The 13,595-nt window shown below is 35.1% G+C and overlaps 2 protein-coding genes across 2 annotated transcripts; one reads left to right on the forward strand and one right to left on the reverse strand.

Moving 5' to 3' along the window:
• On the forward strand, nt 932-8,417 carry LOC18604968 (DEAD-box ATP-dependent RNA helicase 51). The gene is made up of 12 exons (XM_018118216.1): nt 932-1,423; nt 1,921-2,106; nt 2,805-2,990; nt 4,489-4,572; nt 5,459-5,503; nt 5,719-5,790; nt 5,879-6,178; nt 7,148-7,186; nt 7,292-7,396; nt 7,494-7,562; nt 7,648-7,773; nt 7,960-8,417. Exons 1-12 carry the CDS (start codon nt 983-985, stop codon nt 8,140-8,142), a joined length of 1,836 nt encoding a protein of 611 aa, XP_017973705.1. The 5' UTR covers nt 932-982; the 3' UTR covers nt 8,143-8,417.
• Nucleotides 8,542-12,125, reverse strand: LOC18604969 (piriformospora indica-insensitive protein 2). Its single transcript, XM_007037698.2, has 4 exons — nt 11,456-12,125; nt 9,975-11,022; nt 9,173-9,268; nt 8,542-9,061 (listed from the first exon to the last, which is right to left on the reverse strand). Exons 1-4 carry the CDS (start codon nt 11,672-11,674, stop codon nt 8,730-8,732), a joined length of 1,695 nt encoding a protein of 564 aa, XP_007037760.2. The 5' UTR covers nt 11,675-12,125; the 3' UTR covers nt 8,542-8,729.

Here is a 13,595-nt window from a genome sequence, read left to right on the forward strand (position 1 = left end):
GGTAAAAATTAAATATTCGATTTCATAGTTGATACATGTATGGATTGTGTTGTAATAGTAACTTACAATATTCTTATTTTCACTTTCTGATTAAAAAGGACAAGTTGTTACCTATTTCGGATTAAGTTCTGTAGCAAATAACAAGTAATTAACAAGGAGGGATTGATGACATGGAATCTTATATTCATTTGATTAGGACATGATTTAATAAAGATGATAGAGTAAGTGGGGAATAATGATCCACGTCGGTCATGAGTATGAAGGTTTTACGAGTAGCATGTTGAAACTGTGAAATGTCTTGTAAGGGAAGGCCAATAGAGCAACCAAATTATGTCTTCTTTTCTAGTGGAGAACGCCATCATCACATGTTTATATTCTTTTCCTTTTTGCATTGATTATCTTCTTCTCATAACCATGTACTATATTTATAAGAGTTCTCCTTCTTTTTCCGTCACCCATTAATTCTTTCTTCTTTTGTTTTATGGTCTTCTGGCTAAATAAATTTAAAGTCAATAATAGATAAAAACAAGTAGCCATCATGTAGTCCACTCTCCCTATATATTTTCATTTTTATTTTTCTATGTCAGTCAAACATCATGCAGTAATGGCATATATTCCTTTTGGTGCAAGAGATATTTATTTTAATTGCTTGATATCTGCAACCCTTTCAAAAAAAAAAAAACATATTTCTTATGTACTTTGCATTAACCCTTTCTAATTTCTTGCCAATATTTAAGTGTAGTTTGAGTAGAAATATGAGCACTCCAGGCCCATTATGTAAAGGCCTTTTCTAGGCCATCAAAAATCGAATACATTCGAAGTATGAAAAGCGGGTCTTTTATAAGCCCAATTGACGAATCCACTCTCAAGCCCAACTGATACAGAACAAAACCTCTTCTCGGTCGAGTCAGTCCGCAACTATAAATTCAGTCGTTAGGGTTTAAGGATTAACCTAGAAGCTGAAAATTGGGTTTTATCAGGGATGGGGGTAGCGGAAGAGAAAAGCTTTATCTCTTCCTCTTTAGAAGAGAGTAAGAAGAAAAGGAAGAGAAAGCGAAGCAGAACTAAGAAATCAGAGCACCAGAACCCTGATAACAACACTGATAGAGAAGAAGGAGAAGAAGAAGAAGAATTTGAACAAGAGAAACAAGAGGAAGATGAAACAGAAAACAGAGAAGTTCAAGAGAAGAAAAATAGGAAGAAAAATAAGAAGGTGAAGAGTGATGATGATGAGAAACAGGAACTTGTAAATAATGAAGAAGAAGAAGAAGAAGAGGAAGAAGAAGGAGAGAAGGGAGAGATAAAGGAGAAAGTGAAGAATGGGGGAAGTGGGATAATGAGCACTGAGTCATTTGAGTCCTTGGGATTGTCTGAGCCTACTTTTAAGGCTATTAAGGAAATGGGTTTTCAGTATATGACTCAGGTATTTTTTTTACTATGTTTAGGTTGAATTATTTGTGTATTTTATGTTCAAATTAGATTGTTTAGTGTTTTACCTGTGTGCTTCATAGTTGGTTTAGTTCAATTCAGAATTCAGTGACACATCATTGCATATACAAAAAAAAAGCCATTGAATATATTGTGAACTTTCCAAAGGGGGCAGATGAGCATTTGCTATTGTTCTGTGTAGCATTTACGGGTAGGCCAATGAGTTGAAAAATAAAAAACATCTATTAATAATGTTTTCTAGCATTGGATGCAATGCTGAATTTTGTTAATATCTGTTTGCCCTGTAAATATTTTTATACAACTTTTTTCTTGAAAGAAAAGGTCCACCTCTTGCTGTACAGGGAATAATATACTTTTCATCGTAAATTTGATGATTTTTAGGCTATACGTTGTGTTAGTTTTATTTTCATGTGTTTAATTTATGTAAGACTTAGAAGTTTCTTATAATTGAGCTGCCGAATAAAAATGCAGATTCAAGCCAGAGCGATTCCACCACTTATGATTGGCAAAGATGTCCTTGGGGCTGCAAGGACGGGTTCAGGGAAAACCCTTGCGTTCTTGGTACCTGCTGTTGAGTTGTTATATAATGTTCACTTCACTCCTCGCAATGGAACAGGTGTTATTGTCATTTGTCCCACAAGGGAGCTTGCCATTCAGGTAAAAATTTTGAAACCCTTATTCACTGTCATTACTGTAAACATTTATTTCAGGCTTAAAACTTCTTTTTTTCTTTTCCTGTGATTTCAATGGAGTTCTCATCAGTGCAATAATGAAATCTGTCCAATCCTGAACAGCAACTTTGATAATCTAAAAATGCTTTTCTCTATGAACGTATAATGTTTCTATTTGGATTTAGCCTTAATTTAAACTGTCTATAGCTTGTCGCATTTTATCAATGTATTAACAAAGTTAAGACGTTTATTGCAATGTGAATCAATTTATCACTTGGAAAAAAAAATGTTCTCAACTTTCAAGAAAAAGGAGGCAGCTAACCTTTTTTTCTGAGTAGATATGAAAAAATGGATTATGGGCTGATAAATTTCTTATTTGGCATGTATTTACTGTTAAAAATGATGTATTTCTAATGGCTTTTATTATGGAATAAATATTGGTAATTTCTTATGGTGTTGATGGTTCTTCTGCTTTTCTTAATAGCATAATACTATCTACAATGCTAACCTCATGAGATGGCAATAAAGAATATTTAATAAAGTATTGTTTTTCCTTTTTTCTCTCTCTCTCTTTTAAAGTTGACTAATTGGATTGCAATTAGTTTAATTGAAGTTATATATTGTACCCTTAATATTTCAACAAATTCGTTCATTACTAAGCAATGTAACCTTCAAATGCTTTAGACTCATGCAGTTGCAAAGGATCTTCTCAAATACCACTCTCAGACTCTTGGATTGGTTATTGGTGGTGCAGCCAGAAGAGGAGAAGCAGAGCGAATTGCAAAGGGAGTTAATTTATTAGTGGCTACTCCTGGTCGACTACTTGACCATCTTCAACATACAAAGGGATTCATTTATAAAAATTTGAAGGTAACATTAAAATTTCTGAACCTCGTATCTAATGATTAATTTTTTGTTTGGCTAATATGGTAGCTTGTATGATCATTTGATTTATAATGTATTTTACTTGAACTAAATTTCCTTGATTATAAGATTTTCTTGCGTGGTCAATTGTTCATACCTATTTGAGATTGTATAGTTAACTAAAGGTAATTACACTGTGTACTTTATTTTTTGGATGGCCACTTTCAGTGCTCAGAAGTAAAACTGTCGAAGCTGACCTGAACCTTAAAAAAATCCAGTTAACCTGCCTGAACTTGAGTTTGACCCAACTCGATTTGAACAGAAAATTCAACAATCCGAATCAGAAATCAACCCAACACATTTGACAAGAAAAAGTCAATAACTAGAATCTGTAATGAGCAACTAGAATTTACAGTATTGCATTTTTTTAAAGGATAACCGGATGAGCAAGTGATGATCTTTGTTTTAATTATGAATTTACAGTGCATATGTTGTTGGAATTTTTTTTTTGTTCTTTTAATTTTGAAATTTTCCATTTTTAATTTCAATAATAAAAGGGTAAAATCAATACCCTCACCTCCCAAAGTTTTGATCGAAATTGCACAGAGGTCCATTAGTTTTCAAAATGGACACTCTGCCTCAAAAAAATATTTTCTGTTGGACACGTAGGTCTAGCCATTAGTCAATTGTTAGTGTTTTTGTCAGTTTGATGACGTGGAAAGGTTAAAAAGATGATTTTACTCTTGATTAATTTTTAAAATTACTATTTTATAATTTTATTAATTAAAAAAAAAGCTCCCCATTTGGGGAGCTTGATTTGGGGCTCCCCTCCAAATACTCCCCTTTCTTGGGGAGTTGGGTGCTCCCTATTTTTTTAAATTAATAAAGAAAGAAAGGGTATTTTATTCTTTTCATAATTTCTGTTAACGGTGTTTGTACTCTTTGGGCGGAGTGTCCATTTCGAAAACTAATGGACCTGTTTAGAATTTCGATTAAAACTTAGGGGGCTGGGGGTATTTTACCCTAATAAAAATGTAAAATAATGTTGCATATTTAAGACACGTGGTGCATTCTTATTAGCTATTTTTTGCCATGTCACTCATTTGACTAACATTATCAGTCAAAGGTGCAAAATGCTTAAGGGAAGTAAAGTTGAAGTAGTTAATTGTAAATTTTTAAACTTCAGGTAGCAAATCAACAGTTTCACTATAGTTTGTGTAATAAATGTGTAATTAACCCTTACTAGCTGGTAAAATGTTTATGCATTGCTCTCTTAGAATCAATATTATATACCATATGTTGGAGTGCTTCTAGTGAATTATTATTTCTATCAACTCATAAACTGGTTTTGCAATGCCTCGAGTTTATACTTGCTTCATGCAGATAACTTGAAACCCTATACTCTCTGAAAAATTTAATTCAGTCATTATAATTATTCTGACTTATAGTTAAACTTGGTACATTAAATGAATTTTAATTTTCTAAAAATTCGTGGAATTTGCAGTGTCTCATGATTGATGAAGCTGACAGGATATTGGAAGCAAATTTTGAGGAAGAAATGAAGCAAATTATCAAGTTTCTTCCTAAGGTGAATTTTTTAGCCATTTATATTGTTGATTAGAGCGATGTCAGGAAATTATGATTTTGGATTACATCATTTAATCTGCCTCTAGGACTTCTGAATGAAATGGATGGTAACAAAAATTGTGGTAGTAACATTTTTTATTGACATAAAAAAGTTATGCTAATGCCTTTAGATTGGTGTAGAATATATTTTCTGAAGTAAAATATGATTGATTAAAAAGCTTGGCTTTCTGAAGGACTAGGTTCAGTTGCATTGACTAGGTTTTGTCAACTTGTGATGTTTTCTTATTTGAAAAGAGAAATAGACTTCTTTTCTAATGATTATATTTCTGGAAAAAATGAAGCAAGGTATCATGCTTCTGAAAAAGGCAAATCGTGTTACCCATTTATATTGTTGATTGTGAAGTTACTGGTGTATGTTTTGATTTTATGATCTCATGTAGTTGCCCCAAGGCTTTTCTTGAAAATTAGGTGTTGGGTAATCAAAATATTAGTGAAAGTTTGTTTAATAATTGGAAAGGGGTATGCTAGTACACTTTAAAAATTGAAGGTTAGAATGAATTTCCGGGATTAACAGACTTTGCTTTATAAAAATTTTAGTTAGCTCAGTGGTGTATATATTTTTTGTTGTAATTGCAACATGAGAATAAATTGTTTTGAAAATGTTAGTATGCTCAATAGCGCATTCCACAAATGATGCTCTAGGAGATTTCTGGTTATGACATAACTTTAAATCAAGATCAATGCCTCTTGCTTGATTTGCACTATCATGCTCTTGCTTTTTCACTAGAAGCTTTATGTTTATAAAGCAGTTTGAAGTTATACACAAGTCTTAGATTTGGTAACTTCTAAGGTCTTTAGAGCTTACTTTTTACTTACTTGATGTGCAGCAAAACAGGCAAACTGCTCTATTTTCAGCTACCCAGACTAAGAAGGTTTGCCCTTCTCCCTCATTTATATTGACCATTGTTCCCTTGACTTATGGTTTATTTTAATCACATCTATGCCAGCTTTCTTCAGAAAATTGTTTGGCTAGCCTATTTCTCTATGAATGGAAAAGTCAAAACTTTCTTCCTTCCTTTTCTTTATGGAGCAAAATTTTGGTTTTATTTATGTGACCATTTATTGTTACTTTTCCCTAAATCTGCAGGTTGAGGACCTCGCCCGCCTGTCGTTTCAGACAACTCCTATTTATATCGATGTAGATGATGGGAGAAAGAAGGTAGGCATGTAGTAGAGATTCAGTATATAAATACAGTCAAGTGCACTATTTACTTATCCTTTGACTTAACAAGACACTGTCATTGTAGGTCACCAATGAAGGGCTGCAGCAAGGCTATTGTGTTGTGCATAGTTCCAAGAGATTTATCCTTTTGTATTCATTTTTGAAGAGGAACCTGTCCAAGAAAGTGATGGTCTTTTTCTCTTCATGCAACTCAGTCAAGTTTCATGCAGAACTTCTTAGATATATTCATGTGGATTGCTTTGATATCCATGGAAAGCAAAAGCAGCAAAAGCGGACCACTACCTTCTTTGACTTTTGCAAAGCAGAAAAGGGCATTTTGCTTTGCACTGATGTTGCTGCTCGTGGACTTGATATTCCTGCCGTGGTATGTTTCTTTGTTTAAATGGGTTGCCCGTCATGGCAGTTGCCATTTTATGATTTTCTGTTGATCTTCCCATTAATGTTTTCTGCGCATTGTTGGAATAGTGGTACCTTAATGTTAGTATATTTGTGGTCCAAGTGCAAACATTCTTAATATATATTTTTCTTATCTGTAATTGGTATGCTCAACTATATATAAAAATGCAAAATGCATTGGCATCTTGTGCAAAATCAGGAAATTCATGCTACTCTTAAAAGACAATGGTAGTCTCCCATGAAGTTAATAAATTTTTTGGTGATCTGGTTAGGATTACTTTGCAATTTTGTTTACATAGCATTCCAAGGCTGCTGTTGGCCAGGTTTAATCATGACTGTTTTTTATTGTTCTTAAATAAAAAGGTCAATAGATTTCAATTTCATAGTTGTTTGCAAGTAGACTGGATCCTTGGCATAAATTATATGTTGTTGAAACGTATGTACATCCAAAGTGACCATTTGTGTGGTCTGTTGGACTCTGTTATGTTATGAATAATTCCATGTTTTTAACAATCTTTTCAATAACTTTATTTTGAACATTGCTTGGTCATCTCACCTGCTCTTTAGAAGTTGAACTATAGTTTAAACTTACATGACTACCATCTAGTTTCTCCTCCCCTCCCCCTCTTTTAAATAAAAATTTTGTACATGATTTGCATGTCAGCATATGTTGAGTATCTCAATCAGTTTAAACTTGGCAAGTTTTTGAAGGGTCATATAGTAGCACCAAAAGGGAAATGGAGTAGTAAAAGGGAAAACCGGGTTTCAGCTTTGAAGTCTGTCTGCATGAATGCTATGGTTAATTGGATTGATATAGAAATCTTAAAAAAAAAAAAAACAGAGAGAGAACGGAAATATTTGGAATCTTTGTTGCAATAATGATTTGGCATGGAATCATTTTGACTGAATTTTATTGTTTTCTATTATCTGTTTGTAGGATTGGATTGTGCAGTATGATCCTCCTGATGAACCCAAGGTGCGTGCTCTTTTTTTTGTGTCGTGTATCATTTTGCTTATTCTTGTATATTGTTATTTTTTCATCCATGTTGAGTAAAATGTGGCATGGGAATGTTGCTTTCAGGAATATATTCATAGGGTTGGTCGAACTGCTCGTGGGGAAGGTGCAAGAGGAAATGCTCTTCTTTTCCTGATCCCAGAGGAACTGCAATTTCTTCGCTATCTAAAGGTGCATTATTTTTGGTGAATGACTTTTTTTTTTTCTCAGTCTGTTAAAGAACTGCTATTCTAATTTGTTTCTTTCTGCTCTAAATTTCTAATGACAGGCAGCAAAAGTTCCTGTTAAGGAATATGAGTTTGATGAGAAGAAGCTGGCGAATGTGCAGTCTCATCTGGTAACTTCTTGGTTCTTTGTTTACTATAATTTGTTGATATAACAAAGTTTGGGGGAGCTTAGAGTGTCTACTTGGAATGATGCAGGAGAAGTTAGTGGCAAACAACTATTATCTTAACAAGTCAGCTAAAGATGCTTATCGATCCTACATTTTAGCATACAATTCTCACTCAATGAAAGATATCTTTAATGTGCATCGCCTTGATATGCAGGTACAATCTTTCTTCTGAATTCTTAAAATGTAAATCTCTTCTCTGCATGTGGTTGTGCAATCTAAATGGATTATTAACTAGTGTAAAATATCTTGATCCTGAAACTATTGTTAGCCATGAAATATTGTACATAACCAGGTGTATTAAGCTGACCAACAAGAAACGGAAATTGTTGTTTTTGAGCAGGCCATCGCTGCTTCCTTCTGTTTTTCATGCCCTCCTAAGGTTAATCTGAACATAGACAGCAACGCATCCAAATTTAGAAAGACAACACGTAAAGTGGAAGGAGTGCGAAATAGTTTCAGTGCAAGCAACCCGTATGGGAGGCAGAGAGGTGAAGATGATAATCGGCAATTTGTAAGGTATTAGTGGAAGCATCATCCAGAGGCCATTTATAAAGGCATTAACAGAAGCTGTGTTGGTGAAGCCGCTGCATTGGTCTGCAACAATTTTGTATCTGTGCCATTTTTTCTTGAAAAAGAGGGTGAGTCTGCTTGAAAATTAAGCTTTAATAGCATTTCGCGAGTCTTGGAAGTTGAACATGCACATATAGATTATTAGTTTTAAATTGACTTGTATTCAAGATGTGTTATTCTTGCCTAATAATTCCATCGTTCTCTCAACCATATAATTCTGATGGTTCATATTTGACATGTTGTGGAGGTTCTGCAATTGTTCTTTAATCAGGCTTTTAGCTCAGGTGTAATGGTTTTTAGTATCCAAGAGATTGATTATATTAAATCGAAAATCTCAAAAGCAAAACATCCATAAACGAGCCAAGGGAAAATAATTGTAATAGAACATAAACCAAATTTGTAAAACACAAAAATAATCACCTAGCAGCAAATACGAAAGGTCTCATAAATCATTAATCCTAGTGATCACGTTATCCAAGTGATTGAAAGAACAAAAAAGGTAGAAGTCACAAAGAGCTGAGAGATGCAAAAAGAGAATTGCTATATAAAAGCTGACATGACGAGCAGCATAATAGTTGAAGCAGAAACAGCAGCAACCTCAAACGCACCATTCTTCTCATGCTCTGGTGTATTGGTGGTGCTGTTCTGGTTCTGGGATTGCGGTGGAGTGTCTGGCTCCAACACTTTGATGATCATCTTCTGCCCTTTCTGGCAGTGCCCGGTTACCCCACTCATGAAATAGAATAAACCGGCTCGGTCCAATTTGAAGACAGTGTCGCCATTGTTGGAGAAGAATTGAGGATGAGAGGGCTGGCACTTGTCATACTCTTCTTGCGTCACCACCAAAACCGAGTCTTTCTTGTACTTAAAATCTGAATATGTATATCCATGAACAATGGGAATTGGAAAAAAACCCAACACTAGAACAACAAAAGAAAGTTATCGGAAAAGACGGAAAACATGAATGTTATAGTAGTGCTTACGGATGGTGTCATCAACCTTGAACCTGTTACTGGATGCCCACTTGTTGTAGATTTGATTGTCATGCTTTGGTGCAATCCAGCCATCGTCGCCATTTACTTCATATTCAGCACAAATTGCAATGTAAAAGAAGAGGGAAGAGAAAAGGAAAACCTTTCTGAAATGAGAAGCCATTGTTGTTTTAGCAGCAAGTTCGGGCATAAGATGAGAAATGATGCTACTTTTTTTTCACCTGGGTTGGGTAGGCTTAAAAAGAAGTGAAAAATGGAAGTTAGTTATGCATGAGAGGAGAGAAATGGGGACAGAGAAGTGGAGATAGTGGATTGTTGGCAGTAACCGTGGAGTTGAGGGTCAGCCAAAATCTTTGACTTGGTATAACCCATTTTTCCGATAATCCGGAAACATGGTCAGCATTGAAAACGTTTCAAAGATGTCTCGCAGTGTTATATGCCAGGTTGAATATGTTTGTTTGGATCCATTCGAGAGTTGGCAGGAGTTGATCACTATCAGTTGGTACTAGCTCAAAACGATGCCAATATTGAAATAACTAACTACATAAAAGAGAAACCAAAGATAATTTGCTGAGCCAACAATTTTCTTTAAAGGCAAAATTTAGAACAACAGTTTTTTGGAAGGAGAAGATCAGCAACCATCTCCTTTTAATCAGAAGATGTACAAGCATTTCCTCTGCGTTTTGAGCTTGAATACCCTGAAGATGAATAAGCATTTCCTTTTCATAGCACCGCTTCTTGCTCCCTTTCAATGTGGTACTTGGTTTTTCTCTGAATTAGTTTTCTTGTCAACAAGATTTCACCCCATTAGGAACATGGCTTAATGACGAGATCATTTCAGCCTGATAGCAAAGATTCGAATTGTTCCAAGCTCTGAACCGTCTCCCCATTTTCTTATAAAACCCTCCTGAGAACTCAAGCTTTCCGGTCAGATTGTTCCCATTAATGTAAAGAGCACCAAGGCTAGGTAGGGTTGCAATCTTTGGAGAAAGGTTTCCTGACAGATTGTTATCATTAAGTCCCAAATATCTTAACCTTTTCATTTCTGTCATGGACTCTGGTATTTTTCCTGTCAAACCTAAATTAGAAAGATCCAAAATTTCCAAATCCTGCAAGTTTCCCCATTGAACTCCCATGAGATCACCCCCAAGAGGATTGTTGGACAGCACCACCTCTTTTAAGGAAACCATTTCTTCAAGTGACTCTATCAACCCACCCGAGAAATTATTTCTCCCAAGGTCCAATAGGGTGGCATTCTTCAGGCTTCCAATTTCTGTAGGAAGCTTTCCCTCCAACTTATTGCTGCTTAAGTCCAGCTTTAGGAGCGAGGTGAAATTACCCCCAAAAGTCAACGGCAGTGACCCTGATAGATTATTCCTGCTTAAGTCCATTATTAGTAGCTGAGTTAACCCTCCAAAACTTTCTGGAATCTGACCGGTGAACCGGTTTCCAGCGAGTACAAGCTGCCTCAAATTCACCAAGCTGCCCAGTTCTATAGGCAATTCTCCTGTTAAGCCGTTTTCCAGTAGCACTAGTGATTTGAGCTGTTTAAGGCTGACAATAGAGGTTGGAATTGTACCAATGAGGCCGCGGTTTGATCGGAACCCCAAGGATTCTAAGCTGTTTGAGAGTCTTTCCCAGTTTGAGGAGGGAATTCGGATGGGGTTATGTCTAGGTGAGAAAAAGCAATTGAAGAATGAGAGAGATCTTAAGTGAGTAAGCTCAAAGAGGTGATGTGTGAACTTTGCATCTTGGCTACACTGGAGAGAGTTGTCAAAAACTAGACCAATGTTTAAAACGGTGACATGCCAAAAGCCATCAAAGAGATCACAATAAACTCCCTGCACTTGATTGTTCAAATAAAAATGTTGGATTAAAATAAGGTTGAGGAAAAATGTGACAGAATTTTATACACATAAACATGAAGATGCTTGAAATATTATAGGATCATTTTGTTTCTTAGCATGCAAATTTAATGTTTGGTTTGGAGTTGCAAAGTGCTGGTAGAGGAGAACTATCAGATTGCTTGTTTGCTTGCATGCAAGACTACTAATTACCAAGAAAAACTTGAGTACTACACAATTCCTTTTAATCAATTAATTTGTGCTAGTTTATATTTCATACTCATATTAGAAGAAAAAGTAGCTACTTGTCAAGGTGGATGTTCCTAACCTTTATGTTAAATGAGTGCAATTGCAATATATACTAGCTAGCAAACAGGGAAAAACAACGATATACTTATAGTTTATCTCTAATGGAGGGATGTACTTTTACCTGAATAGGTGACCATCCGCAAGGGTCTGGGTAGAGATCCGAGCCATTCCACCACTTCCCCACAAATCCTTGAATAGCAGAATACAGGGCCTCTTGCTCTCTCTTCTCCATTGGTGCCATCGAAAAGAAGTGATCCTCTTGACATTTGCACAGAACTAACAACCCAACAAGGGAGAACAGAAGAAGAAAATTCTTAATTGTGACAATGGGGTTCTTCATGGCCAACTAGTGTTTGAGAAAATAGGCTTCTACTAACAGGCTAAGAGAGCAAACAATATGAAGAGCTATAGAAACCAGGAACAATTAAAAGGAATGCGAAAAGAATTACAGTGTTAGATTGTCAGGTTTTCCAGAGAAACCTCATAAAATATAAAGGAAAGCAAAAGATGTGCTGCTGAAAATTGGAGAGTTAAATGATTTCCCATATGATTAATTACTCTTCCAACTGAAAAGCAAGCGGAAATGTAGGTAAAGGCGAAGACAAGAACAACAAAATTTTAAGGAGCAGTTGCAGCCAAAGTACATTAACACAGTTATTGGTGCCAAAAAGTAAGTAAATAATTAAATGAAATAACAACAATAGTATCAGCCTTTGAGTAAGAAAGGAAGTGAACAGAAACCTAGAAAGGCGATAGGCCTTTAAATGACCTTAGCTTTGCCTCCCCCCATATAGCCATGCTGGCTACTGCTGTGTATGTGTACAGCAAAGCTAGCTAGGCTTTTTGTCAATCTGCCTCTATCTGCTTTTGTGGCTAAATGAAGCTTTGTATTCAAGATAACTTAAATGTATATATTTTGTTTAACGTCTAGACACACACTTTAACCTTTTCCTTTAATAAATTTGGGCTTCGCTTTACTGGTGTATCTCTGTCTATGTGTACGAGATTAGAGTTAAAGTGGGGTTACTTTAATTATAATAATTGAAAAGATTTTTGAATTATTTGATGGGGTTGCAGTTTAGAGTTATAGGCTTAATCTGTAGTCGTAGGAGGGACCATTTGAGCATGCATGCATGCATTCATTGCCTGCCTGCCTTTCTCTGGGACTACTGCCTTTGGCTTCTTTGGTTTATATAAACTGCTCTTCTGAAGATTAATACTTAATCTGTGAAGTTAGCTGACTAGAGTCATTGGCGGGAAGCAATAAACTGAAGGCTGAGGGAGTTGTTCAAGGAACAAAACGTTGCCGTTCAAGGATTAATAAGCTGAGAGAAATACGACAGTTCTTGTGTCATTTAGCTTGGTTTTAATTGTTCAGTTGTTATACGTTGTGTTATGTTGTCGTTTTTGTTTAAGTTGAGTCATGTACACATCATTTTGATGTCGTTTTGTCTGGTTATCATTTTTTGTTTTCAAAGCTCAACGGTCATACTTCTTCTTCTAGTTATCTGTTGAAGCTGTGCTTCGATTGGTGTGAAGTTTTTCCTCTTGATCCGATTTATGAGAAAAGTTTATAATTGCTTAGTATAAATACAAATTTGAAAATTGAATATATGCTTTTTGGATCCAATATTTTGAGCTGAATTTTTTTTCTCTATTTTTCTGATCAACAAAGCTCTCTAAACTTTTTCAAGTAAAATTTTTCAAAAATTCTTTGATCAGCTGTTCAACTATTTTCTTCAGGCTCTACCAAAAACTTCTATGGTTGGTGGGAAAAACATTTATAGCTCTTCCAATAATTAGCTTATAATACAAAGAAAGAAGCGAAGCAACATAACTACAGAATAAAGTGACCGAACTCGATCGGAAAATTTAGACTATTTAAAAAGAATTATAACAATTCTCTAATCTTAACGAAATAATTCTTTTAAAATTCAGTGAGCAACAACGATTAATTAAAATAAAAAATTGAGAATTTGTGGAACGGTAGTTGAAGTGTTGTTCTCATCCACGTTTCCTTTCCTTATTCATAAAAAATATATATGGCCTATTACTTACGTGTTAAGGATGAACTTTCAAACTTTGCAAATGAATTTAAATGCCATATATACACTACATGTCTATATAATTATTATATATCCCTCATGCGCTTTAATAATTTCCAAAAAGTTATATTTTTCTTTTTGTTTAGTGAATGAGATAGTACCATGCCTTTATCATTTTAGTCCGCAACTTTTTCGTTTTGCTAATTATTTAGGCAA

The sequence above is a fragment of the Theobroma cacao genome, chromosome 3 (genome assembly GCF_000208745.1).
Source record: "Theobroma cacao cultivar B97-61/B2 chromosome 3, Criollo_cocoa_genome_V2, whole genome shotgun sequence".
NCBI lineage: Eukaryota > Viridiplantae > Streptophyta > Magnoliopsida > Malvales > Malvaceae > Theobroma > Theobroma cacao.